The 23,898-nt window shown below is 42.2% G+C and overlaps 1 protein-coding gene and 1 pseudogene across 3 annotated transcripts in view; one reads left to right on the top strand and one right to left on the bottom strand.

The window, feature by feature from the left end:
- LOC147449772 (deSI-like protein At4g17486) overlaps nucleotides 1-3,666 on the bottom strand; it is a 34,779-nt gene extending 31,113 nt beyond the window's left edge. The window contains exons 1-4 of one of the 3 annotated variants that reach the window (XM_086522128.1): nucleotides 3,187-3,666; nucleotides 2,543-2,830; nucleotides 1,088-1,278; nucleotides 548-897 (exon numbers count right to left, since the gene is read on the bottom strand). In XM_086522128.1, the coding sequence (XP_086378254.1) occupies nucleotides 760-897; nucleotides 1,088-1,278; nucleotides 2,543-2,830; nucleotides 3,187-3,334 (765 nt within the window). In that variant the 5' untranslated portion in view covers nucleotides 3,335-3,666 and the 3' untranslated portion in view covers nucleotides 548-759. Of the gene's footprint in view, nucleotides 1-547; nucleotides 947-1,087; nucleotides 1,279-2,542; nucleotides 2,831-3,186 lie in introns of those variants that run through there. The other 2 variants (XM_086522129.1, XM_086522130.1) reach the window with 2 other exon arrangements.
- An 18,437-nt stretch (nucleotides 3,667-22,103) lies between these two features.
- LOC147449771 (uncharacterized) lies at nucleotides 22,104-23,803 on the top strand (annotated as a pseudogene).
- The last annotated feature ends 95 nt before the right edge of the window (nucleotides 23,804-23,898 follow it).

Below are 23,898 nucleotides of genomic sequence, written 5' to 3'. Positions count from 1 at the left end.
TTTCCTCCAGTAATGACTCTCGTAATGACTCTCTCACTACAATGATTGCAATGCTCAAGGCTTTCAAAGCAAACTGCTCTACATCGTTCTTCAAAGAACTTAGCCCACTCTATCACCCCTTTTATTCCCCTTTCGAATCTCCAACTAAAGCCTCAGTTGCATCAAAATTTCTTGGTCTAGCTTGAGATTTGAATTGCTCCTCCTGGCCCAATACCATCAGAACTACCTCCTACTACATGATAGTATTCAGTCATCCACTTGTAATGAAGAATAGAAACCTGAATACGACGATCGCAACTGCAACATCAAGTAAATGGCCATGTCCTTCGAGGCACTGTTCTTTCCTATCTAAAGTATCTCCTATCGCAATGCTTGCATCCTATTGGCATGCGCCCTCGTGGAAAAAGCGCATGCAGCATCCAAGTTAATTAACTACACTTGCAAAGCAATACACTTCACATGAGTAACATGTTCATGGATAGACTCCAAATGATCCTAAATCTCCTTGGCACTCGTCATTGTTTTCACCGCTTAAAAGATATGAGGAGTACAATTCAAGATGATACAAGGTTGCACTCGAGCATTGACACGCTCCCACCAAATAAGATAATACTAGTTCTGAATTGCAAAAGACAGAAAGCTATCTCCTCTTCAAAACTGCAAGAAGAGCCCCGAAACAAACCACAAAACACATTCCTAGATTGGATCCGACACCAGAGCTCGCATACCATGTCAGAAGTGGCAAAAGAAGATGGACAGTTATGGCTGGGAGGCAACAGCAACAGGTGCACACCCTCTCGTCTCTAGTAATGGACACCAGCAACCTTTGAATGTGGAGTGAATGTGGAGTCTCCAAGAGCAACCCTGTAGCGGTAATCTCCTCAATCTACAAGGGATCTACAGCAAATGGGGTTGCCTCAGTCTAAGAAAAATACAAGAGGACAACCTGCATAAAAACGCCACGAGATAAAGAGAGATATAGCAAAAACGCTAGAGAAAAAAAAAATGAGAATGATAGCAGATCTGAGACACGAGAGAGAGAGAGAGAGAGAGAGAGAGAGAGAGAGAGAGAGAGACCCAACGCTACCTCTACAATGGTGATGTAAAGTGATGATACAACTAGGAACCCCCTTCTTCCCCTATATAGGGGACCAGGCAAGTTGTTGAACCTCCCAGAAATACCCCACAGCCCGGAAGATAGGAGCATAAACTGAGAAAAGTATGGAACATGCCCATAGGTGGGAACCCAGCAGCACGGGGCAGCCCTAGACCTGTCACCTGGAGCCAAGAGGCACAATGTATGCAACACCAGCAGTGCACAGTGGACAAAACAATGGCAAAAACGGGTTGAAAATGAGAAAACTACCTTACATAGGCTTACAAAGCCACAATACAGACCTCGCTCCTAAATGATCAACCCCTACGAGGTACTAGGACACTATCAGCTCCGCCATGACAGACGAGAGGTGGCAAAACTCTCGACACTAAGATCATCCATGAAAAGGACACATCAAATATGCCTTTCAAGTAGAACTGTAATATGATAACAAGCTTCGAACTAAAAGCAGGGTTGACATGTCGCATCCGATGCTAGTATTTTGTTACAATACACAAAGGACCAAGCCAAAACTAGTACTAAGTAGGGACATCTACCATGAAAGAAAGAGAGAGAGAAAGAGAGAGTCTAAAAAAGAACTTAGGATGCCAAGGTGGAAAGGTCCACATGACATCCGTGTAACACATGAGGCTTGAACTTTGGCCCTACATCCTTGGCCTTTGGTCAATGGGCCATGTGACAAAAAGTGGCCTAAAGGACCCAAATTTTCCCATAACAACAGCTGGTCAATCAACAATTAAACTAACGTACTAGTTTGAACATCCGTATGGGAATGGACAGGTCGGATGCAGGGGTTTGTCCATCGGACGTGGATAGTCCTGACTACATTACAAGCCATACTGCATTTCTAGCATCCCACTTGGAAAATTTGAAAAAGTGTCACAAAGTGAGATTGAATATCTAGATTCTACCCTATAAACTAGGAGAGGGTCATGTCATCAAGGCTCAGGTAAACTATTCGATTGAGCATGTTTCATTCTTCATTGTGAATGGAGAAGGAAAGCGCCACATTTGAGAAGGTAATATCTATATAAATTTCAGATTTATAACTATGTTTTTGACAATTGAGACAGATTTACTTCCTTCTCATCCAAAGTTGTGAGGGTAATTTCTCGGGCTGAACAAGCTTTGGATGTAGTGCACCTAAACTTTCGCAAGCCCTAGGTCATGGAGTATCAATACATATGCTTCATGGGTCTATTTAACTCTCTTTGTTCCCTGAACACGAAGGAATCTACACAGAACAAGTTCAGACATTTGAAAAACATTCAACTCCATACAAACTAGGAGCCTATCAAGACAAATGTCAAGAATCAACGCAGAATTGTACACTGTACTAATGTACTGCTTTGCATAGGAATAAAACAAACATTGATGTCAAGACAAAATAACTCAAACCTTTGAACAGAAAAATGATAAACGTACCTAGACTCGCCAGTCGGTTCACCCAGGCTGGTGAGGGCCTCTTTGTCAGCCTCGCACACAAATCATTGGTGAAGTGATTGCAGTTTTTTGTAAGAAGATTGTAGGAATCTCCTGTGTACTGCGAAGCCAGCTCATCCAAGACGTCCCATAATTCAACAGGATTCAACTCTGTAGTTCCAAGCAGAATGCTTCTTCTGAAAATGAAGCCTGGACAGCTGCGAGGTTCAACTTGAAAAATGCCAGATGTGGGCATGTCATGAGCTCCGTAAGCATATTCAATCCCATTGACTGCATTGGCCATTACAATTAAAATTCATGTGTAAGCATACCAAATGATATAGAACGAAAAACGAAGTGTAGCAATTTCAGCTGCCTGTAAGTTTGTGCTGAAACAAGTAAATTAAAGCCAGCATCATGTCCTTTGCATACTCAATCCTATTGTATAATTGGGTTTATGAGCATTCAAACATGTTTCAAAATAGCAGACCATGGAAACAAAAAAAAAACTATACAACTGCTTCTAGCAAAGTTGTTCACTCAAACGAGAACATATCCCACAAGTAAACTCTGGTACACTAAGTGAAATCCTGGAACTATTCCAAAAATGCAAAAACGAACTTTAAGCAGAGACAGGAGGAGCTTACTCTCTACGGCGGAGTGAAAAATGCCTAGCCCAAACCAATACAAATAATTGTTAAGAGTGGTGAGATCGTAGACGTTGAGGTAGATGGGCGCTTTGAAGGCCGTGTCTCTTTGCATTTCGACAATAAGGGCACTGCTCACAACAGGCATTCAATTGTCTTAGGTGTCAAATGACGTGCATCCCGAACGCCGCACGCAAGAGATCAGCTGGGGAGCAGAGAAATTGGACCTTCCCCATTCATGCAAGTAGGGTTTCCTGCTCGAGCATTCTGAGAAATGCGGTCTCTCGTCTAGGGTTTCATTCGACAAGGAAGTTGCTTTGAAGTCTGCGATGCGCCTGACTTAAGTCGTCGAGATGGAGAAGGTCTACACTCACAGTCTCGCACAATAGGGCACGAGCACAAAGTGGGCTGACCCGCATTCGACGGGAAAGTGGCGTACTGGCTAGTAACGCGCAGCCAAAGCGGACACGGCATCCGGACTCGGAGCCCGGCCTCGTGACGGCGGACGGCGTGAAAAATAAATCGGCGGCGAGTTCCCCCCGATTCAAACCTGGGCGGTGTTATGGCAGCGTGTGCGTGTATTTCGTTAAAATGGGTGTGTGTTTACAATTACTTATGCTTGTCTGAGCTTACTCTGGATGTCCGAGTTGAGAAGCCTGGAATTCTCCTCCGTGGATCCCATGATGGGGTCTTGAAGATGGGGTCTTCATTCAAGACCCCATGTTCTTTAGTCTTGAGGGGAGCGTGGACCGATGTGGCATGGAGCCCATTCCATATTGTTAACAACACTAAGAGAGTGGTCTCACGTGGCAAGAGTCCTATAGATGATAACTATGGTGTAAGCATCCCCTACGCCATCCGTCATGATCACGCTTGGCTCGACCATCGTGCTATCCAAAGGCATCACGGGTTTTGATGTGGGTGCAAAGTTCACTTCTCGATGCAGGCCATCACTACTACCTCTACAAGATTGGAAGGCGCTCAGAGCCACCTTCATTTTTATTTTTGTTTTCTTTGCAAGTGTCAAGGTGTATAATAAGAAAAGAAGAATGAAGATGGTGAACATGTCTCTAGTTATGAAGAAATGTCTTAATTGCATCTTTATTTTGTTCTCAATCTACCTTTGTATATCAATAGCTTTAGATCTATCATCCATGATGAATTCTTTTGGTTGTCAATTATATTATCCCAAGCCCATCTGCCCTTTGATTAGTTGCGGTTGGAAGCTTTCACCAATCAGCTTACACCATAATAATAATAAATATTAACTAACTCCACGAGACAATTAAATTTGTATTTATTGACGCCAAATTATAATCCATTTGTGCAATTCATTGTAAAAAGATTGCATATCAAAGAAACCATGACCGTTTTGTAAATTGTCCCTCTCGTCAGCTTGCACATATTTATTGATGCCAAATTATATTCAATTTGTGCAATTCATTGTAGAAATTTGTTGAAATATTGCATATCAAAGAAACCATGATCGTTTTGTAAATTGTCGCTCTCGTCAGCTTGCACATCTGGCATAGCCGCATCCAATGTAAGATCCTTGGGGAACTTCCCTGAGAATGATCCTCCCAACCACCCATTAAATAGCTCCTTGCGCCTCATTCCCTATCCACACTAGCAGCCGGACCCTTGGGCCTAATCCTTGACCATCGGGCATTAGCCTTGGCATGACATTACTCCCCCCTTAGAGAAGTGTTTTCGTCCTCGAAAACAAGAGTGATAATGCACTAATGCTTTCCACAGAGGCATCCTGCAGGGATGCAGCTATTTGCTTGACCACAACACAGTTCAGTAGGAGGTTCAATGAAACCAAGAGTAACATCTTGATTTTTCATATTATTGTCCTATTGCAACCATCTTGGTGAAACCGTCGCATAGATAATATAGCTGTAAACTCCATGTAGAACTCACTTGAGTAGCTTAAATGAGTAATGACAACTAAGATGTACCCAAAGAGTAACTTTTTTCAGTTTCTTTGAAAGTGACTTGCTGACGTAACTCATCGGCCAAGTTTAAGTCCTTGACTTGTTCTCAAATTTCATCAATAAACAACCATAACTAATGTTCAAAGTTGAGAACCTGACTTATACATGAAGAGACTAAACTTAGTCGCAAACATGCTTTAATTGATAATAAGTAAACTCCAAATAGAGCAATAAATGCTTATTAATTGGATATGCTTGGTGCTAATGTACGCACTTTGCATATCCTTTAGCCCAAGATTACACTTTGTAATCTGTCTATCCCCTTGGATAATTGACAAAACTGAGGTGTGTTTCTTTGTAATCTGCCTATTCCCTTAGATAACTAACAGTACTGAGGTGTGTTTCTTTGTAATCTGCCTATCCCCTTGGATAATTGACAGTACTCATAGCCCAAGATTACACTTTGTAATCTGTTTATTCCCTTGGATAACTGAGAGTACTAAGGTGTGTTTCCTCACAGTTTACAGACGATCATCCCACATGACTGGTAAATGGGAATCACAATGTTGAGGAATCAACAAAGTCCAGAATAACCATCGTAGTTAACTTGAAAAATCCACAAACACTCAAACCAAGCCATGACCTCTATTGGTGATTAGTAGACCCAAAAGTAATCTCCTAGAGATACTGCACATAGAGTGCAAAATGCTTCATAAGCAACAACTTGAGGAATATGCATGCCGTTCCAAATCAGCCTTTGCTAAACATTAGGGCCCATAACACCTAGTGTGCATGCATCTAGCAAAAAACAGATCCTGTAACATTTAATGGCCTAATAACTTATGTGTAGCGGAAATTACCATGAACATAGTGGGCATTTCATTAGAATAGATTCCTAATGAGAATTACAAGAGTGCTTGGGTGGAGAGAGCAACAAAAAGCATAACACCTAGTTAGATAGAATCGACAATACTTTCAAAAGAGAGAGAAATTAAGCTATTGACAACAGTTGAGGACCGGATTTGCATGGAGCCGGTCCCCCCTCCAAAAGGCTTTGTATTATGGTTTCTCCCATCAAGAGAGACATTGTACAATACAATTCTTTGTGTTCCTTCAAGATTAGCTAGTGCAATGAAGATGGAAGCTTCATACACCAAGCAAAACACTTAATCAAACACAACTTGAATTATCCCCGTTCTCAGACCCAAGACCTCACACACCTTCGAAGATGGTGAGAGCTAGCAGGGTATGAGAGTAGATTGAGAGGAAGAAGGAGTATCTTACGAGAAAGATGTACATCTCCTCACATAATCACTCATATTAGCATAGCTTAGCTTAGTAATTAGCTTGGTAGAGGAGATGAGCATGCATTGAAGCTTGGCTCTTGGTTGGATTTGCATCCACATGCCAAGAGAGTGTTGATGTAGGCTTCTATCTCACAAGCTTGGAGTAGGTGATGAGCTCTCCATTAAAGCTTGGGAGGAGATAGAGTATTCTTCCTTCACACATGGTCAAGTGTGAGTGTGTGTGTGTGTGTCAATGCCCAGTAAAAATCAGCCCCCTCTCTCTCTTGGGCAAGCCCTAACTGCTAATTTGGTATGGCTTTTGCCTCATTGGACCTCCCCAAGTCAAGCCAATAGGTATTAAGCAACATAAGTGATAGCCTTCTGACATGTGTCCCCCTTTCCCCTTTTGTGAGAGCTTTAGGTAATTAAATAATTAAACTAAACTCTCATTGGACCCCTTTGTCTCCTGGCCAATAGAAATCAGGCAAGCCATGGGGCTTCTGAATGCTCATTGGACCCTTTGGGAGACTGCCCAATAGTCTTCTACGAGACTTAATTCTCATTGGTTTCTTTTATTAAATGTTTTTAAATTAATTAAACTACATTTACTCTAGCTTAATTCTCATTGGTCCACTTCAAGGGTCTTCCAATAGGAATTGGGCACACCTTGTGGGCATCTGGCCTAGGGAGCTGACATGTGTCCCTCATTCCCTTTGTGTGTGTGTGTGTGTGTGGCTTTCTCTCTCATCCCCTACCTTTGGGGCTCGCCCCCTCCCATGTAGGGATGTGCAAAGACTTTTAGGGCACACACAAAGCATCCAATTTTCCCTAGGGTTGACCTTTGGACACAACCTTTGAATTTTGGAACCTTAGCATTTTGGAAGTCTTAATGGGCTGAACCTTAGGGTCTTTTTAGCCCATTGTTGCACATGGCTCTTTTGCAGATGCCCCCCCCTTTGGATCCCTATTTTCCCTCCTTTGGATCCCTACTGTGGCCGGTCTGCTAGCTTAACCAATATTCTAGCTTTTTCTCCTTTGGCACTTCCCCACATTAAATGATCAGTTTAATATGAGAAAATCATTTAGGAGAATTAGATATTGATTATTATGACATTACCTCTCTCTTGAAATCATAGTCGTCCTCGACTATGGTGTAAAGAAGATAAAGCATATTCATGAGTCTTTTTCTTAGCGGGTAGAGGATCCCTATGTTATCCTACGACATCATTCCATAATGGATGACTAGTCCATTTGGCGCTTGAGAGCCTGAGGCTGCCGCAAGCATGTGTGCACATTAGTCCTATCAGTCTTCCATAGTAGAGTGACAAGCTCTACTTGGTGCTTGGGAGACGTCGTCTCCGCAAACTTGATCTAAGCATGTATACTACTTCATTTTTGTGCACAACTAAAGAAAAAGAGAGTCTTATAAGACAAAAATTTTGTTCATTTTTAACATTTTGTACATTTGCTTACTCTTGGGAAGCATTGTAAGCATTGACAAGGTTTAGGTTATCCTTTAATTGTATGCCTTGCATCCATCTAGCATCTTCAAAAGGATAATTCTTAAACTTAATAAGATATCGTCGGATAGTCTTACCGCCTCTTAATACCTTGTCTTCATGTCGGAGAATGGACTCGGGCTGCAGCACCTCCTCTTGGTCCTCGATCTCCGGTGGGTCTTCAATAGTTGGTTCTTGAGGTGGCTCTCCTTTGTAAGGCTTTAATAGGCTCACATAAAAAGCATTGTGTATGAGCCAATGATTGGGCAACTTAAGTTGATAGGCCATCTCATTGATTGGCCTAAGAATCTGGAAGGGACCATAGTACCTTTTTGCTAGTTTAGCATAGTACTTTTGGTGGCCCGTAGGATTCTTGCCCGTCGTGTGCCTTAATCGAGCCTTGGGAAACTTTAACAAGACCCAATCGTTTTCTTTAAAGGCTTGGTCTCTTCTGTGCTTGTTAGCAGCAGCCTTTTGCCTTTGCTGTGACATAGAGATAGCATCCTTAATCTTTTGGAAAGATTCTTGTAGGTCTCGGCTATACTCATTTGCAGCGAAGATCTTCCCATGTACCTTAAGTAGCAAGGGACTTTTTGATCTTCCCTCAATTACCTCGAAAGGTGCTTTTCCTGTGGAAGTATGTACAGTGTTATTGTAAGCATACTCTACTAAGGGTAAGTACTTTTCCCATTGGGATCTTTGATCTACTTCCGTTACATAGGTTTTTAGTAGATCGAGAATGGTTAGGTTAGCTATTTCACTTTGGCCATCAATTTGTGGATGATAGGCCGAAGAGAAGTTTAGCCTTGTTCCTAAATTCTCAAAGAGACCCTTCCAGAAATTACTGGTCATTCTAGGATCTCTATCCGACACTATGGACATTGGCAAGCGATGGTACTTGAAAATTTGTGAAATGAAGAGGGTTGCCATTTGATGGGCTTTGATAGTCTTTTTGACAGGTATAAAATGAGCTTGTTTTCTGAACCTGTCTACTATCGTCCATATCCCCGTATTCCCATGGATAGACTTAGGCAATCCAAAGATAAAATCCATGGATATGCTCTCCCACGGTGAATTAGGGATTGGCAAGGGTTGAAGCAATCCAGGTTGCTTCCCTCTATCAAATTTTGTCTTTTGACATATCACACATTTGGAAACATACTCTTGTATGTTCACTTTCATGGTAGGCCAATAGAAATATGTTTCAATTCCCTTTAAGGTAGACTGAATCCCTCTATGCCCCGCATATGGGGGAGCATGAGATTCATACATTACTTTCTCACGTAGTGAGTTAGTAACGCATAGTCTATTGCCATAGAGAAGATAACCATCTTGTAAAGTAAATGGTTCTTCTTTCTTCCCTAATGCAAGGGCTGAAATCACATCTCTAAAATCGGGATCAATAGCATACTCATCTATCATTGAAGATAGATCATTGTGAGTTGCTATGGAAACCGCATTCACTCTCGGTCGTCTTGAGAGTGCATCGGCTATTTGATTATGCTTGCCAGCAATGTGAGCAATATGAAAATGAAATTGCGAAAGGAAATTTGCCCACCTCATTTGTTTGTTGGAGAGCTTGGTCTGCGTCATGAAGTACTTAAGACTTTGGTGATCCGTTCGCAGAATGAAAGGAGTCCCCAATAAATAGTGCTTCCATGAGTCTAAGACATGTAGAACTGCAAGGAGTTCTTTTTCATATATGCCTAGAGCTTGCTCAACAGGGTCGAGCCTTCGACTCTCATAGCCTATGGCGTGCCCTTCTTGGAGAAAAATAGCCCCAAGGCAATCACCACAAGCATCACATTGGACCTCAAATGGTTTTGAGAGATCCGGTAGTGTAAGCACAGGTTGAGAGATAAGCTTTTCGAAAGTATTGTTCTCCTTAGCAGACCATGTATACCTAACACTTTTCTTTGTTAGGTCATGTAATGGTCCCGCAATTTGTGAGAACTTTTCTATGAAGCGCCTATAGTATGCACACATACCTATAAAGCTTCTTAGTTCATGAAGATTCCTTGGTTTAGGCCATCCTTTTATTATCTCTAACTTGGATGGATCCATTTGGATGCCATCTTGAGAGATAATGTGACCTAAATATTGAATCTCTTGCAAGAAAAATTCACTTTTCTTTCGATTAACATAAAGTTTATTCTCTCTTAAAACTTGAAATATTACCTGGAGGTGTTGCTTATGTTCCTCCAATGAATTAGAGTAGATGATAATATCATCAAAGAACACTCCAGTGAAGGTTCGATGAGGCCTAAACAGCTTCTCCATCAAGCGGTTGAATGTGGCTGGTGCATTGGTCAAGCCAAAAGGCATGACAATGTATTCGTAAAGACCAAATGTAGTACGAAATGCGGTCTTTACAATGTCTTGATCAACTATCCTTATTTGATGATAGCCACTTTTTAGGTCAATCCTACTGAAGTAGGTCGATCCTTGTAGCTTATCAAATAGGTCTTCTACCTGTGGAACGGGAAACCTATTCTTGATAGTGATCCTATTTAGTGCTCTATAGTCGACACACATACGATATGTGCCGTCTTTCTTTTGCACTAATAGCACAGGTGAGCAAAATGGAGATGAGCTAGGCCTAACCATGCCCTTCTCAACTAGCTCATGCACTTGCCGCATAATCTCCTCTTGTTGAGCTTGAGAAACTCTATAAGGAGGTTTGTTAGGCGGTGAACTTCCTGGAAGAAGTTCCATTGCATGGTCATCATTACCTCGTTTAGGAGGTAGCTCACAAGGGATGTCGTCAATAAAAACATCTTGAAACCCCTTGAGAAAATTGGATATCTCTAATTCCTTTTGGTTGCTTTTATTTTCTTTTGCTAAAGCATTAGGTTCATTTTGAGAATCTTTAACAAAAATCATGTACACGGAAATAGAGCTCTTTATTGACTTGTTGAAAGCTGGTGTATGTACAATGGGGATGGTGTTACCCATCTCCTTAGCATCTATATACATGTCTTTTTCCCTGAACTTAAAGGAGATTCTCCTTTCAGGAAATTTAACATCGGCAGCCAGGCGATCAAACCATGGTGCCCCTAGGATTACATCCTCATGCTTGAGAGGAGAGATAAAGAAGTCCTCTTTGTCCACATAGCCTTGGACATGAAGCCTCAATTTCCCGATTAAGGGAGTGACTGAAGCTTCTTGCCCCTTGAAGGCACTGTCTGAGGGTAGGATATCTCCCATCTCGTAGGATTGTATGCCTAGCTTGGTGACTAACTCCATAGATATGAAATTGTGAGTAGAACCAGGGTCAAAGAGAATAAAAGCATCATGTTCTCTTACCTTTCCCCAAGCATGGCATAGAGGAGATCCTTTGTGGTGAGTTTGGTGAATCTCCTCCTCTTGGATTTCAACCAAAGAAGCTCTAGGAGGATCTTGGCGGTTGTTCTTTTGGGGACAAGCGCGGTACGCATGCCCTTGTTCGCCGCACTTGAAACACCGGTTATCCTTACGATAACGCTCAAGCTCTTCAGGAGAGAGTTTATTCTTTCCTTTGTAAACTCCCTTCTCTTTAGCTTTGTTGGAATTGCCCTTAGGAGACTTTTGGACATTGTCCTTTCCCTTAGGCTCATTGGAACCCTTGTTTTCCGGGGGCTTATTATTTCTTTTACCCCCCGTTTGGAAATTGATTCGAGAAGCCACCATAGTATGGTGTATTACCGCCGATATGGTACGTGGCCTTTGGGAGTTGACATACTCCGCCATTTCTTCGGTTAAGCCCGCACAAAATTGTTGCTTTTGCTCTCCAAAATCCAACTTTTTGAAGACAGTGGCTTTGAGTTGTAGGTCCCAAAACTTGTCTACATATTTGTGGATGGATTCATTGGGAGAGAGCTTTAAGCTTCGCCATTCGGTGAGTACTTTGTCTTTGGCATCGGTGGCCAAAAACTGCTTCATAATGGAAGCTCTTAAAGCCTTCCATGTTCGTGGAGCTTCACCGTTGGCTCGTAGGCTAGACCACCATTGTCTGGCGGACTTTTGAAAGTGCATAGCTACATGGCGTAGCTTAGAGGACTCCGTGAAGCCCTCATCTCCAAACGCCGCATCGAATTGCTGGATAAAGGCCAAGACTTTGTCCGTAGCACCGAAGGTGCCATCATAGGTAAGGAAAGAGATGCTCTTCCCTCCCTCTGTGAACTTCTTCAGCTTGGACGACCTCTTCCATGCGGCATAGGATTTCCTATGGCCTCTTCTTTTTTATGGTTCAAAAGTTGCACCATCACTTTCTTCAGAAGGTGAAGAATTTGAAGAAGGTGGAGAAGAGGGTGACCTCTTTCTCGCCTTTTTCCTGTCTTGATCTTTGTCGTCTTCACCATAGCTTTCATAAGAGGAAGAGGATGAAGAAGATGGAGAAGAGGGTGTCCTCTTTCTCGCCTTTTTCTTCTCTTGCTTTTTATCATCCCTCTTTGAATTGTGGTGAGGAGAAGAATACGATGATCTTCTCCGCTTTGGTGGTGATGGAGAGCGTTTAGCCCGCCGTCTTTGTGGAGCCATCTCCGCCGAGGTGGCGGGAGACTCGCTTCTTTCTCGTTCCTTCGGTAGAGGCTCTTGAGTTCTCCTTTGGGAAGGAGATGCATCATCAAGAAGTAAATTCTTGAGCCCTTCATATGGATTCTCTTCTTCTTCCCGAATCGGAAAGAGACCTCTTTTGGTAGTCTCACAAGGAGGCTTCCTAGGTGTTCTCTCGTCATGGTAATGAGCTTGGAGAATCCCGTGAGCATGGAGCTGCCGTTGCACTTCACTTTGGAGAGATGGATTGCCCATGGCTTGTTGAAGCCTAGAAACAAGATAGTTAACAAGCATTGAAGCATCATTAGTAGCTTGCTCATGAGCAAAATCAAAGTTATCAACATTAATTTCACTCTCTTTACTATTGTCAGCCATTCTAACAACTTTTAGGTGTAAACTTTTTAGGTATACTTTGGCACTTCAAGCCCTAGTTGCTACTCCTCTTTACCCCTTTAGAAAAAGAACTCAAGCTACTGTACCCGCGGCTCGAATACCATTAATTGCAAGGAATATAAGAGAAGGTCTTTCGACACCAAAACAGCACCGGCTCCTGTCAAGCTTCTAATAGCTCAATAGTGGTTAAGCCGTAGGCAAGCCCCGTAGGACTCCATTATTAAGACCATAGCTCTCGACGGTGATGCCCCGTTAACTGCACAAAAGCAGGCGCACTGCAAGACTGAAAAATCCCTATTCTACTTACTCACAGGCAATTAATAATACCAACCATTTGTAGCTAGCTTGAGGACCTCCCTTCTTGAGCAAGAAAAGAGAAACCTTGAGCTCTGATACCAATGTAACATTTAATGGCCTAATAACTTATGTGTAGCGGAAATTACCATGAACATAGTGGGCATTTCATTAGAATAGATTCCTAATGAGAATTACAAGAGTGCTTGGGTGGAGAGAGCAACAAAAAGCATAACACCTAGTTAGATAGCATCGACAATACTTTCAAAAGAGAGAGAAATTAAGCTATTGACAACAGTTGAGGACCGGATTTGCATGGAGCCGGTCCCCCCTCCAAAAGGCTTTGTATTATGGTTTCTCCCATCAAGAGAGACATTGTACAATACAATTCTTTGTGTTCCTTCAAGATTAGCTAGTGCAATGAAGATGGAAGCTTCATACACCAAGCAAAACACTTAATCAAACACAACTTGAATTATCCCCGTTCTCAGACCCAAGACCTCACACACCTTCGAAGATGGTGAGAGCTAGCAGGGTATGAGAGTAGATTGAGAGGAAGAAGGAGTATCTTACGAGAAAGATGTACATCTCCTCACATAATCACTCATATTAGCATAGCTTAGCTTAGTAATTAGCTTGGTAGAGGAGATGAGCATGCATTGAAGCTTGGCTCTTGGTTGGATTTGCATCCACATGCCAAGAGAGTGTTGATGTAGGCTTCTATCTCACAAGCTTGGAGTAGGTGATGAGCTCTCCATTAAAGCTTGGGAGGAGATAGAGTATTCTTCCTTCACACATGGTCAAGTGTGAGTGTGTGTGTGTCAATGCCCAGTAAAAATCAGCCCCCTCTCTCTCTTGGGCGAGCCCTAGCTGCTAATTTGGTCTGGCTTTTGCCTCATTGGACCTCCCCAAGTCAAGCCAATAGGTATTAAGCAACATAAGTGATAGCCTTCTGACATGTGTCCCCCTTTCCCCTTTTGTGAGAGCTTTAGGTAATTAAATAATTAAACTAAACTCTCATTGGACCCCTTTGTCTCCTGGCCAATAGAAATCAGGCAAGCCATGGGGCTTCTGAATGCTCATTGGACCCTTTGGGAGACTGCCCAATAGTCTTCTACGAGACTTAATTCTCATTGGTTTCTTTTATTAAATGTTTTTAAATTAATTAAACTACATTTACTCTAGCTTAATTCTCATTGGTCCACTTCAAGGGTCTTCCAATAGGAATTGGGCACACCTTGTGGGCATCTGGCCTAGGGAGCTGACATGTGTCCCTCATTCCCTTTGTGTGTGTGTGTGTGTGTGGCTTTCTCTCTCATCCCCTACCTTTGGGGCTCGCCCCCTCCCATGTAGGGATGTGCAAAGACTTTTAGGGCACACACAAAGCATCCAATTTTCCCTAGGGTTGACCTTTGGACACAACCTTTGAATTTTGGAACCTTAGCATTTTGGAAGTCTTAATGGGATGAACCTTAGGGTCTTTTTAGCCCATTGTTGCACATGGCTCTTTTGCAGATGGCCCCCCCTTTGGATCCCTATTTTCCCTCCTTTGGATCCCTACTGTGGCCGGTCTGCTAGCCTAACCAATATTCTAGCTTTTTCTCCTTTGGCACTTCCCCACATTAAATGATCAATTTAATATGAGAAAATCATTTAGGAGAATTAGATATTGATTATTATGACAGATCCGAACCTGTATATCCATGGTAATTTTTGCCAATACTTATGGCAAATGTGATGTGCCTAGCACACATTAAAAGGAATGTAAATAGTTCTGAAAAGAAACTAAATACTTTCAGTTGCAATCTTTTGCAAGCTTTGCTGAAACGTCTGAACCATAATAGGAGGTGAAACAAAAGTCACTTCTAGGTGCAAACAATGAAACTTTTTCATTAACAACTCATAGCCTTGCTATATGCTAAAACAACCATCTGTCATGTTGTTTAGTTGCACTTGTATCGTAACAAGTCATGCTAAGTATTCGACAATTTTTGGCCACCGAACTTGCTCCTGATATATCGTGCAAAAGAATGATCTAGAAAACAGATTTGACCAGCACATAGGGACCTTGTCGTGACACATACTTGAAATAGTGGGTGCCAGTGTCAGTCCCAGAGACTCATATTTGCCACATGTGGAATATGTCTCAACTAAGGATGTTTGAGAAAAGAACATCTTACAAGTACAAGATGTACTTGTGTGTGGAGGTAACTACAAACACTCTACGACGAGAGTGAGAGGGACCCTCATTAGCCTTGCTCCACACTGGCTAAACCGAACTCCTTGAGTTCCTAGACCATGTTGCACCCCATGTGACAACATGTGCCAAATAAACCCTACAAGTGGGTTTACAACTGCATCATGCAGGAACTTATGTTGGACACTACAGTCCAAACTGCTTGGTTCTTAGATGACCGTGTCGTTTCTTGTAAGAACAAAAATGGATGAAAACATAGTTCATGCATTCTACATAAAAAACCAAAAACAAAACCAAAACAGTTGCATATCTATAGATTAAACATTGTGTTCACTTATCCGAAGTAAAAAGCACCTGCCCAATTTGTCCTGCCTGCAAAGGCCTAGGAACGCGAAGTGAAATGCAATTAATATTGCACAAATAACCTTGGGATGCCTTTTTGCAATCTAAACCCCGTGGTTAAACTTTGTAGGAAAATTTCTCTACTAGCAGCCAGCCCATGACCTATGTCCTTGATCCCCCTTGGGTTGGCCGTGGCAGTACATTCCATTGAAAGTCGAAACTTTTTCACTACCCCATGGTAGTCTGTGGACTTCTTTCGTTGAAAATACAAGGGTGAAGGGTCCAACCATTGACCATCAACCCTACTAAGTGATTCAGTAATCACGAGCTGGGTCTTACCCCAACACTTTACTCCTATAGGCACTCTTAGTGCTAATAGGAGCTCCACTAAAATTGGAGTTGTATGCATAACTAGAGCTTTTTCGCACCCAAAAATCCATAATCTGAGGTTTTTGTGAGTAGTCGTGCAATCAGAAATACTGGCTTCATCCATACACCTTGGCAGAGAAGATAAGCCCTTACGAGTTTAAGACGTTAAAAAACGCTACTTGACTATCACACTTAAAGTGTGGCGTGCAAAAATAATGTCCAAAAAATCACTAATGGCAAGACTCGTGCTTGTCCATTTGCAAAGAGATGGTAAGTGATGGCTCGTAGCCCTTCCTGTTTGCTAATAGCCGGTCCTGTTACCGTATTATGTTAGAAAGAGTTTAAGAAAGTTGTGTCTAGCTTCGCCTTTCCCGCATAGAAAGTGGGAAGAGAGAGAGAGTGCCGCGCTGAGGAAAAAACCCTGATGCGACTGTGTTGTATGCCATACCATGTCTGTGTTTTATCCTATAAGCATACAACTACACATCTTTGCAGAGAGAGGTTTAGCTTATCCTATAAGCGTACAACTGTGTACTTGTACCACTCCCTTGTAGAGATAGGTATCCGAAGTCATATGTCCCATGGACCGTGTATGGGACTGTGACTGTATTAGGGTAACTTTGCCTGGGAATAACACAAAAAATGTTTGAAAATATTAGCGACTTACCTTGGCCTTCACAGAGATTTTAGTGTTATGGCAGAAGCAGAATAAGAATGATATCGGTTTATACCAATCTCGTTGGCATGCCATGCACGCAGAGGTGTAAGCCCTGGGCGACATCGACTGGCTCGACCAATTGATACCTAAAGTGCCCTGCACTATTGAGCAAGGATACAGCTCAATTTGTCGTTGTCTGAAGTAAAGTGTTAAAGCACGTTGCTGTTCGCCATAGGCAAGCATTGCCAGCCTAAAAGAAACTGTAAAAATGTGTATGTTAGTCGCCTAGCTGTGGCAAGTGTATGGAGTTTGGCAAAACTCTTTGCAATGTGGCTCATAGCCATATCTGGTACGAACAAGATGTCGTTACATGCACCATATACAGGGTCTTGTGATGCAAAAACTTGTTATTTAACATATTTTAAACCTGTGGAAGCCATGTTCCAAAAATGTAAGAAAGAAGCCGTGCTTCACGTTAATGCTCATGTGCTCATATAGTGATGATGCTCATGTATGCTCCCTTTGACACACATGTGTCCAAGTGGAGAGGAATCGAACGTGTCCAAATTGCTTAAAGAAGCAAGCATGATGTAGTATATCATGACGGAATATGCTATACTAAGCAAGGTAGTGTATCATATACAACCAACCAAAAGGGTTTTCTTAAAGAGGAGATAACCACTAAAGAGCATGCCAAGAAATTTATTGACTACTTAGCCGTAAAATCCATCAAAAAGGCCTAAGAATCCAGTACCTGGGGGCAATGTTTCCGTTGATGCTGTCCCATACAATTGAAACATAACTTTTGCAATTTGGCTTTCTGAAAGTCTACTGGGGAAAGTTTCCTCTTTGCCACCTTGGTGGAGACTGTTTCGACTACTGCCACATGTGTAGATACGGTAGCCTCTAGGATGCACGAGATGACTAGCTCTGTAAGGTGATCCACCTGTGTAGCCAGTAATTGGATGCGAACTGCCAATTTCCGAAACCGTTCTTTAAATATTTGAAATTCACATCGTGTAACGTACTCTTTGTCATCGAGGAGATTGCTAGTATCCTCCAAAATTTCAAGTACACTTTGAGGAGGAGGAGGAGTAGATGCCTGAGAAGGAAGTTCAAAGTCAAAAAGATGATTGTCGGCAAGTTCTGTATCCAACAAATCAATCGAGGTATCCATGACGATGTTGCTTGGTACCGTGAAGCACCACAAATTAGCCTTGCTAAGTGCGTGTCGTGAGAAATAGTAATTAGTTGTGCCAAACCCGTGGCTTAACAAATAGGAAGTTGAAGAGGCCAAAAACCACCACAGTCGCAATCAATTAACCGTGCCAATTGATTCGGTACGTCGAAGGCAAAAAAGGTGGAAAATCTTGTTACCTAGCCACAATCAAAATAGTTGGAAGGAAAACTTATCTGCCAATGTCGATTTCTTAATGCAATGGTTGTACTGACATTGTATCCAATCGGCAAAATTTTGAAATGTTCGAATTTATGCAGCAGATTGGTGGTTGCTGAAGATTGTTGAAGAAGGCCCGACAAGATTGCTGCAGAAAGCCCGGCCCTTTGCCGATGGGTGGTCGAGTACGCTCTCGAAGCGACGAAAAATTGCGGCCTCCGCAGATTCTTGCTCTAAAAACTTAAATTGAATATGCCCTAAGGCCTTGGGCGGCCAAGTATGGAAAGGCAAACACTTCCAAGCTCTGGCGATGGGGGGTAGAGGCGTCGATTGCCAGATAAAGAGAGAGGGCGCACGGTCTGAAGCTCCCCGGCTCTGCAGCGGATGTGACGGACTTTGTCCTCCGTCCCCTTGTGCACCTCCTGCGCCCGAGCGCAAGCAGTTCTGCGGAATTCTCCCCGCCTCTCCCTCCTCGTTAGGGTCGGGTCCCGCGAGCCCAAACGTCTTCCTCTCTCCCTGCTAAGCGGCCATGCCCGCCTGCGAGACTTTTTCGGCCTCCCTTGCTTTGCATGAACATGCCAAAAAAAGATGAGGACCACGCCTTGCCCCTCAAAAAACCTGAGGCTCTTATACCAATGTAAGATCCTTGGGGAAATTCCCTGAGAATGATCCTCCCAACCACCCATTAAATAGCCCCTTGGGCCTCATTCCCTATCCACACTAGCAGCCGGCCCCTTGGGCCTGGTCCTTGACCACCGGGCATTACCCTTGGCATGACATCCAACCCCCGTGGTGGAGGGTTCTCAAAAGAAAACCCGTGATCATATGGAATATTGTGTTATGATGATCCCCGATTGAAAAATCTGTGCTCCTTTAGCACATTGTTGAAGACCAATTTTTAAGAGGAAATTGGAATCTTGGACAAGTGGTACTTGTCCAAGATTCTAGAACATAAAAGCCCTTGTCTTGAGGCTTGAGAGAGAATCGACAAGTGGTACTTGTCGATTCTATAGCATAAAAGCCCTTGGGTTGAGAGAGAATTACAATGTTTGAGGCTAAGAAAATCAAGGCATGCTTAAAGAATATCTTGAAGAAATTATGAAGAAAATCTGGTCTTTGTCAAAAATCATGCCTTGTTTTAATGGAATGCTAATGAAGGTTGTAGGTTTTCTCTGCAAAAGAATTTAGAGAGTTTATAAAAGTGTCTTTATTGCCCTTTGCATCATCTCCAGGTTCCATTTTCAAACAATCCCAATCAGGAATATGTGAGTGGTTTGAGCACCTCCTCCAAAGGCTCTACCAACATGCATTGTAGAAGCATGAAAATTGTCTATTTGTCAAGGAACACCCAGAGACAGAGTACGTATGCAATGGTGTGCAACTTCTTGTGTCACTTCCCCTGTAATAAAGCTTCTTGTATGTTTCACTCAACATCCTGCTACGTAGAAGTTCCTTTGATGGATACTGAGAAGTCTCAGTGTAGTTGCTATGTTTGGTTTCCTCCTTGTGGAATTTAAAATGGCCATGATACTTGCCTGGTTTACAAACAACTCTCTCCACATTTTTGGCCTCATCATTCCAGATAGAGTGTTGTGAAATCCACTAATTAAAACCTTATGATCTTTTTCACAATCCCCATGCACATACAATAAGTATGTGCAATGCATGAAACAGTTGACCACCTTGGAAGTGATCTTTCAACGCTTTGTGGCACTCAATTTGAACTATTTTTTTGTAGCTTGGAAATCTTTAGCTTTTTGGTGATATGCATGCTTTCTATTAGTTTTGTACTGGTGAGTTAGATAATGTTTGCATGAATTGCATTTGTCTAAGCCAACACATAGGCATGCATCACGATCCAAATTATTGGCTCTACAACCGAAACAATCTCCATGATCACACACCTTTAGAGGAGGAAAGACACAACCAATTATAGCATGTGCACATCTCAAATACTCGAAGTATTTGATGAAAGGAAGTACTGACAAAACATTGAGTTGTGTGTGTGTGTGCGCACACGTGTGTGTGTGTGTGTGTGTGAGTTCATAATTGAATTGTATAGGTGAGGTATAAACTCACATAATACAATACTGAAAAAGGATAAATTCACACCATACATCATATATCTTTATTTCTAAAATACTTTTTTATAAGATTTAGTAAGTAGCCATCTTAGATGAGATCCTCACAAGAGGAGTTACATCAAGAGAAACCTATAAACATCAAATCTCAATGTATAGGTGTTCACGTATAAGAAATAACATATGAGCATATCACATGGACCCACTCACGTGGTTGAGGCATCATATTGAAGATTTCAATGTAAACATATAAACTTTTAACCATCATATGTAAACATCTAAGTTACTTGTACAAATGAGTATGTAGCATCATTACTTGTGTATATTTCAATGCATCCATGATGGACCAGTGACGAGTGATGAATATCTACCATTTTTCATTAATGTAATCTTAAATAGAAAAGGCATAAACTATATCTCTAATGTATCGAGTCAAGAGAGTGAAAAAGTATACTTCGAAAAATCATATTGCAACTTGCTTTATGACACTGGTAGCTTTATTATATTATTGATTCATTTGTAGATTCCTCCATATTCCATCCATACCTCTAAGGACTTCTCTCTCTCTCTCTCTCTCTCTCTCTCTCTCTCTCTCTCTCTCTCTCTCTCTCTCCTTCCTTCCAAAAAGGAGCAGGTTTGAACGCACATCAATTGATCTGTGATTACCTCTTCAGATTTCCGCTAACCATTGGAGCAGCCACAAAATGTTGCAGACGAATGCAACCCATACAATAGAAAAAACATAAACCAATTCTACCCCCTCGCACCACAGCCCTCGGCCTTTGCCCCCTCTCTGCTGCTCACCTCATGCGTCTGCAGGTCCAGCTTTTTTTTGGAGAGAGAGAGAGAGAGAGAGAGAGAGAGAGAGAGAGAGATGCTGGCTCTGGGCCACCGCAATTTAGAAAAAACAGAGAGAAAAGAAAGCATTCGAAAAGATGCTTCAAATTGGACCTTTTTTCAAAATTGTGCACACATATTGACACATATGCATACGTATTTGCTATTGATTGCACTCATCCTTTGTAAATCAAGGAAACATATGGTCTCCCCCCTTTCCCTTTTCAATAAGAGTGGATCCTTTTTTGGTGGTATGTATGCAGAGAAGGCCAGCTTTCGGCTCAAGATGAGCCAAATATCATGATCATGGGGAATAGTTCCCTTCCTCAACGACTAATATTTGACCTCAATGATCTTTGTGATTGGTTAAATAACGTTTTTCCCTTTTTTTTATGGAGGGAAAGATGAGGCACGTGAGAGGAGGAACAAGCATACCACTACCCATCCAAGGTATAATGAAATGACAGGGGCAAGGCAATTAGTTCATGATGAGACTAGATGGCTTTGACTATATGAACCATTTGTGTGGGTGGAGATAGAGCGAACCTTCAAGGCATGTGACAAAGGATGATTGAGCTAAGTTGGTAGCCAATATGCTCTAATGGGAAAAATGAGCAGCAAAATTTTGGCACAAAAGTATGCATGCAAGTGTGTTAGTGAGTGAGTGTGTGTGCGTGCGTGCGCGTGTGTGTATGAGTGTGCGCGTGTGTGCGTGCACAAGTGTGTGTATGAGTGTGTGTGTGTGTTGGGAGGGGGGGGGGGGGGGGGGGGGGGGGAATAGGGTGCACAAGTGTGTGTGTGTGTGTGTGTGTGTGTGTGTGTGTGTGGGAGGGGGGGGGGAGTAGGGTTTGTCCAATCAAAAGCATAAAAGCACTATGTTCTACCTACTAAATGTGCCCATCTAGTTGTTTATGAGCTTAGCATATGTGAGTCCTTGCCATATGGTTTGGTGGAGATGATGCAAGAGGGTAAGTGATATTAAAGTGTCTAGCTACCTACCACAGTCTCTCAAGCAGCAATGTTGAGCCTTTGATCACAATAAATTGGTTGCTACACAGATGTCTTGCTATACATATCCGGAATGATATGCTCACCATGTTGAAAATCATATTGTATGGCATTTGCAGGTGAGAACTTGTTCAAAAAAATATTAAGAAAAGCAAACCTTATGAGGGGAATGTACCCAAAAAGAGAGAGAGAGAGAGAGAGAGAGAGAGAGAGAGAGAGATAGAGAGAGAGAGAGAGAGAGAGAGAGAGAGAGAGAGAGAGAGAGAATGAGTGTATAGAGATGACGAACACTTCCTGAGATCGGGTGGGATATATATATATATATACACACACAAGAAGCTACTCACAGACAGTATCGAAGTTGAGGAACAAACCCCTCAAGCCAGATGGAGTTTACCTAAAGTAGCTGCTAATCAGGTATACAAGCACAACAAACTCTTTGCTTTATCCCCAAACACTTTGTACCATGAGACTCATGGAAAGCTTAGCATCAAGGATAATGATAACGATGATCATATTATCCATCTATTCGAGGAGCTAGCAGAATTTAGAGAAAAGGCTTTGAAAAGAAATCATTAGTTTGTTCATATAGGGTATATAGTTGTAGGCATCATACCCCTGTTCCGAAAGGGTCTTAATGTGTCATGCATAGGAGCATTACTAGATACTAGACACAAGAACCTTAACGATCAAACTATCAGCAAGGAAGCCTGTCTAATGGACCCATATACATTGAATGCTTCCCAAATTTTCTTTGTATTCTATCTGATAGATACTTTAATGAAGTGGCATCCCTGTTAATCAAGACCAATGGTCTTGACATGAAGAATACAACTGACCACTTGCAGATAGCCTATAGGATGATTGTTCGCACTGTAAATACCTGCATCCCCTCTGTCTATAGCTCTGGATATTTGAAAGGTTCAGAATCCTCAAAAGGACAGAACATAGTTATGAAGGTAGATGAAACCACCATGGGCACTCTACCTGAAATGGTAGAATGGTAGGAAGTTCAGTTTCCTGCTGAATGGAAATTGAATATTTCCAAAACTCTGATGAATGAGGTGCAACACCCTGTGCCTATGAAGATTGAGCGATTGGGCTCAACTGATCAGTATAAAGTTCTGGGCAAATCAAAGTCAAGGCGAGAACTTGCTTCTATTCTTGCACCACCATAGTATAATACTGCATCAACTAGTTTTGCAGTATCTTCAAGCAAAGGTCGTCCAAAGTTAATGTGTATACATCTGGAGACCTATAAAGATTTTGAAGGTCTGTTCAGATGTAAACTCTGCAATCATATAATTGCAACTGACTTTGCTATCAATGGGATTGAATGTCTCACCAAAGAGGCAATCAATGACAAAGATATGTCTACGAGCCAACCATATATCTTGCCTTCTCTGAATTCAAGGTTGCAACCACTGGAGGCTGCTTCTAATTGGCATACCAATGCCATCAAGGAACTGGCTGCTTTGCAATACCAGGTATTATCCAAGCTAGCAGTCTTCAATTCTCCAATGTCTCTTGCCAGACAGGTTTTTATCCCTGAATCCCAGATTCAGCAACAACCTGTTATCACTTTTGGTGGCACTAGTGAAGACAAAACATTCCCACAAATGTTTTCTGTAGTTCAGCAAGAGCTAGTTATTGAATCTGTTGATCAATTCCCATCCCACATGTCTCCATTTATCGACAAGGATATAGCCGACGGCTTTGATCCTAATCTTCCTTGGGGGGGGGAAATGCACCGGTTCAAACATGGGCACAAAGGCAGCAGCAGCTAGGAGAAGAGATTCGCAACATCCTACCTGAGGATATTGTGACTGGGTAGTCCTTCAAGATGATGTTTGTGTCGGGTATGAGGAAATAGAATTAGATG

Source organism: Adiantum capillus-veneris, chromosome 10 (genome assembly GCF_014529385.1).
Source record: "Adiantum capillus-veneris isolate H3 chromosome 10, ASM1452938v2, whole genome shotgun sequence".
NCBI classification, from domain to species: domain Eukaryota; kingdom Viridiplantae; phylum Streptophyta; class Polypodiopsida; order Polypodiales; family Pteridaceae; genus Adiantum; species Adiantum capillus-veneris.
The sequence above is the reverse complement of the archived record's forward strand: the minus strand, read 5'-3'. Positions and strand labels throughout refer to the sequence as shown.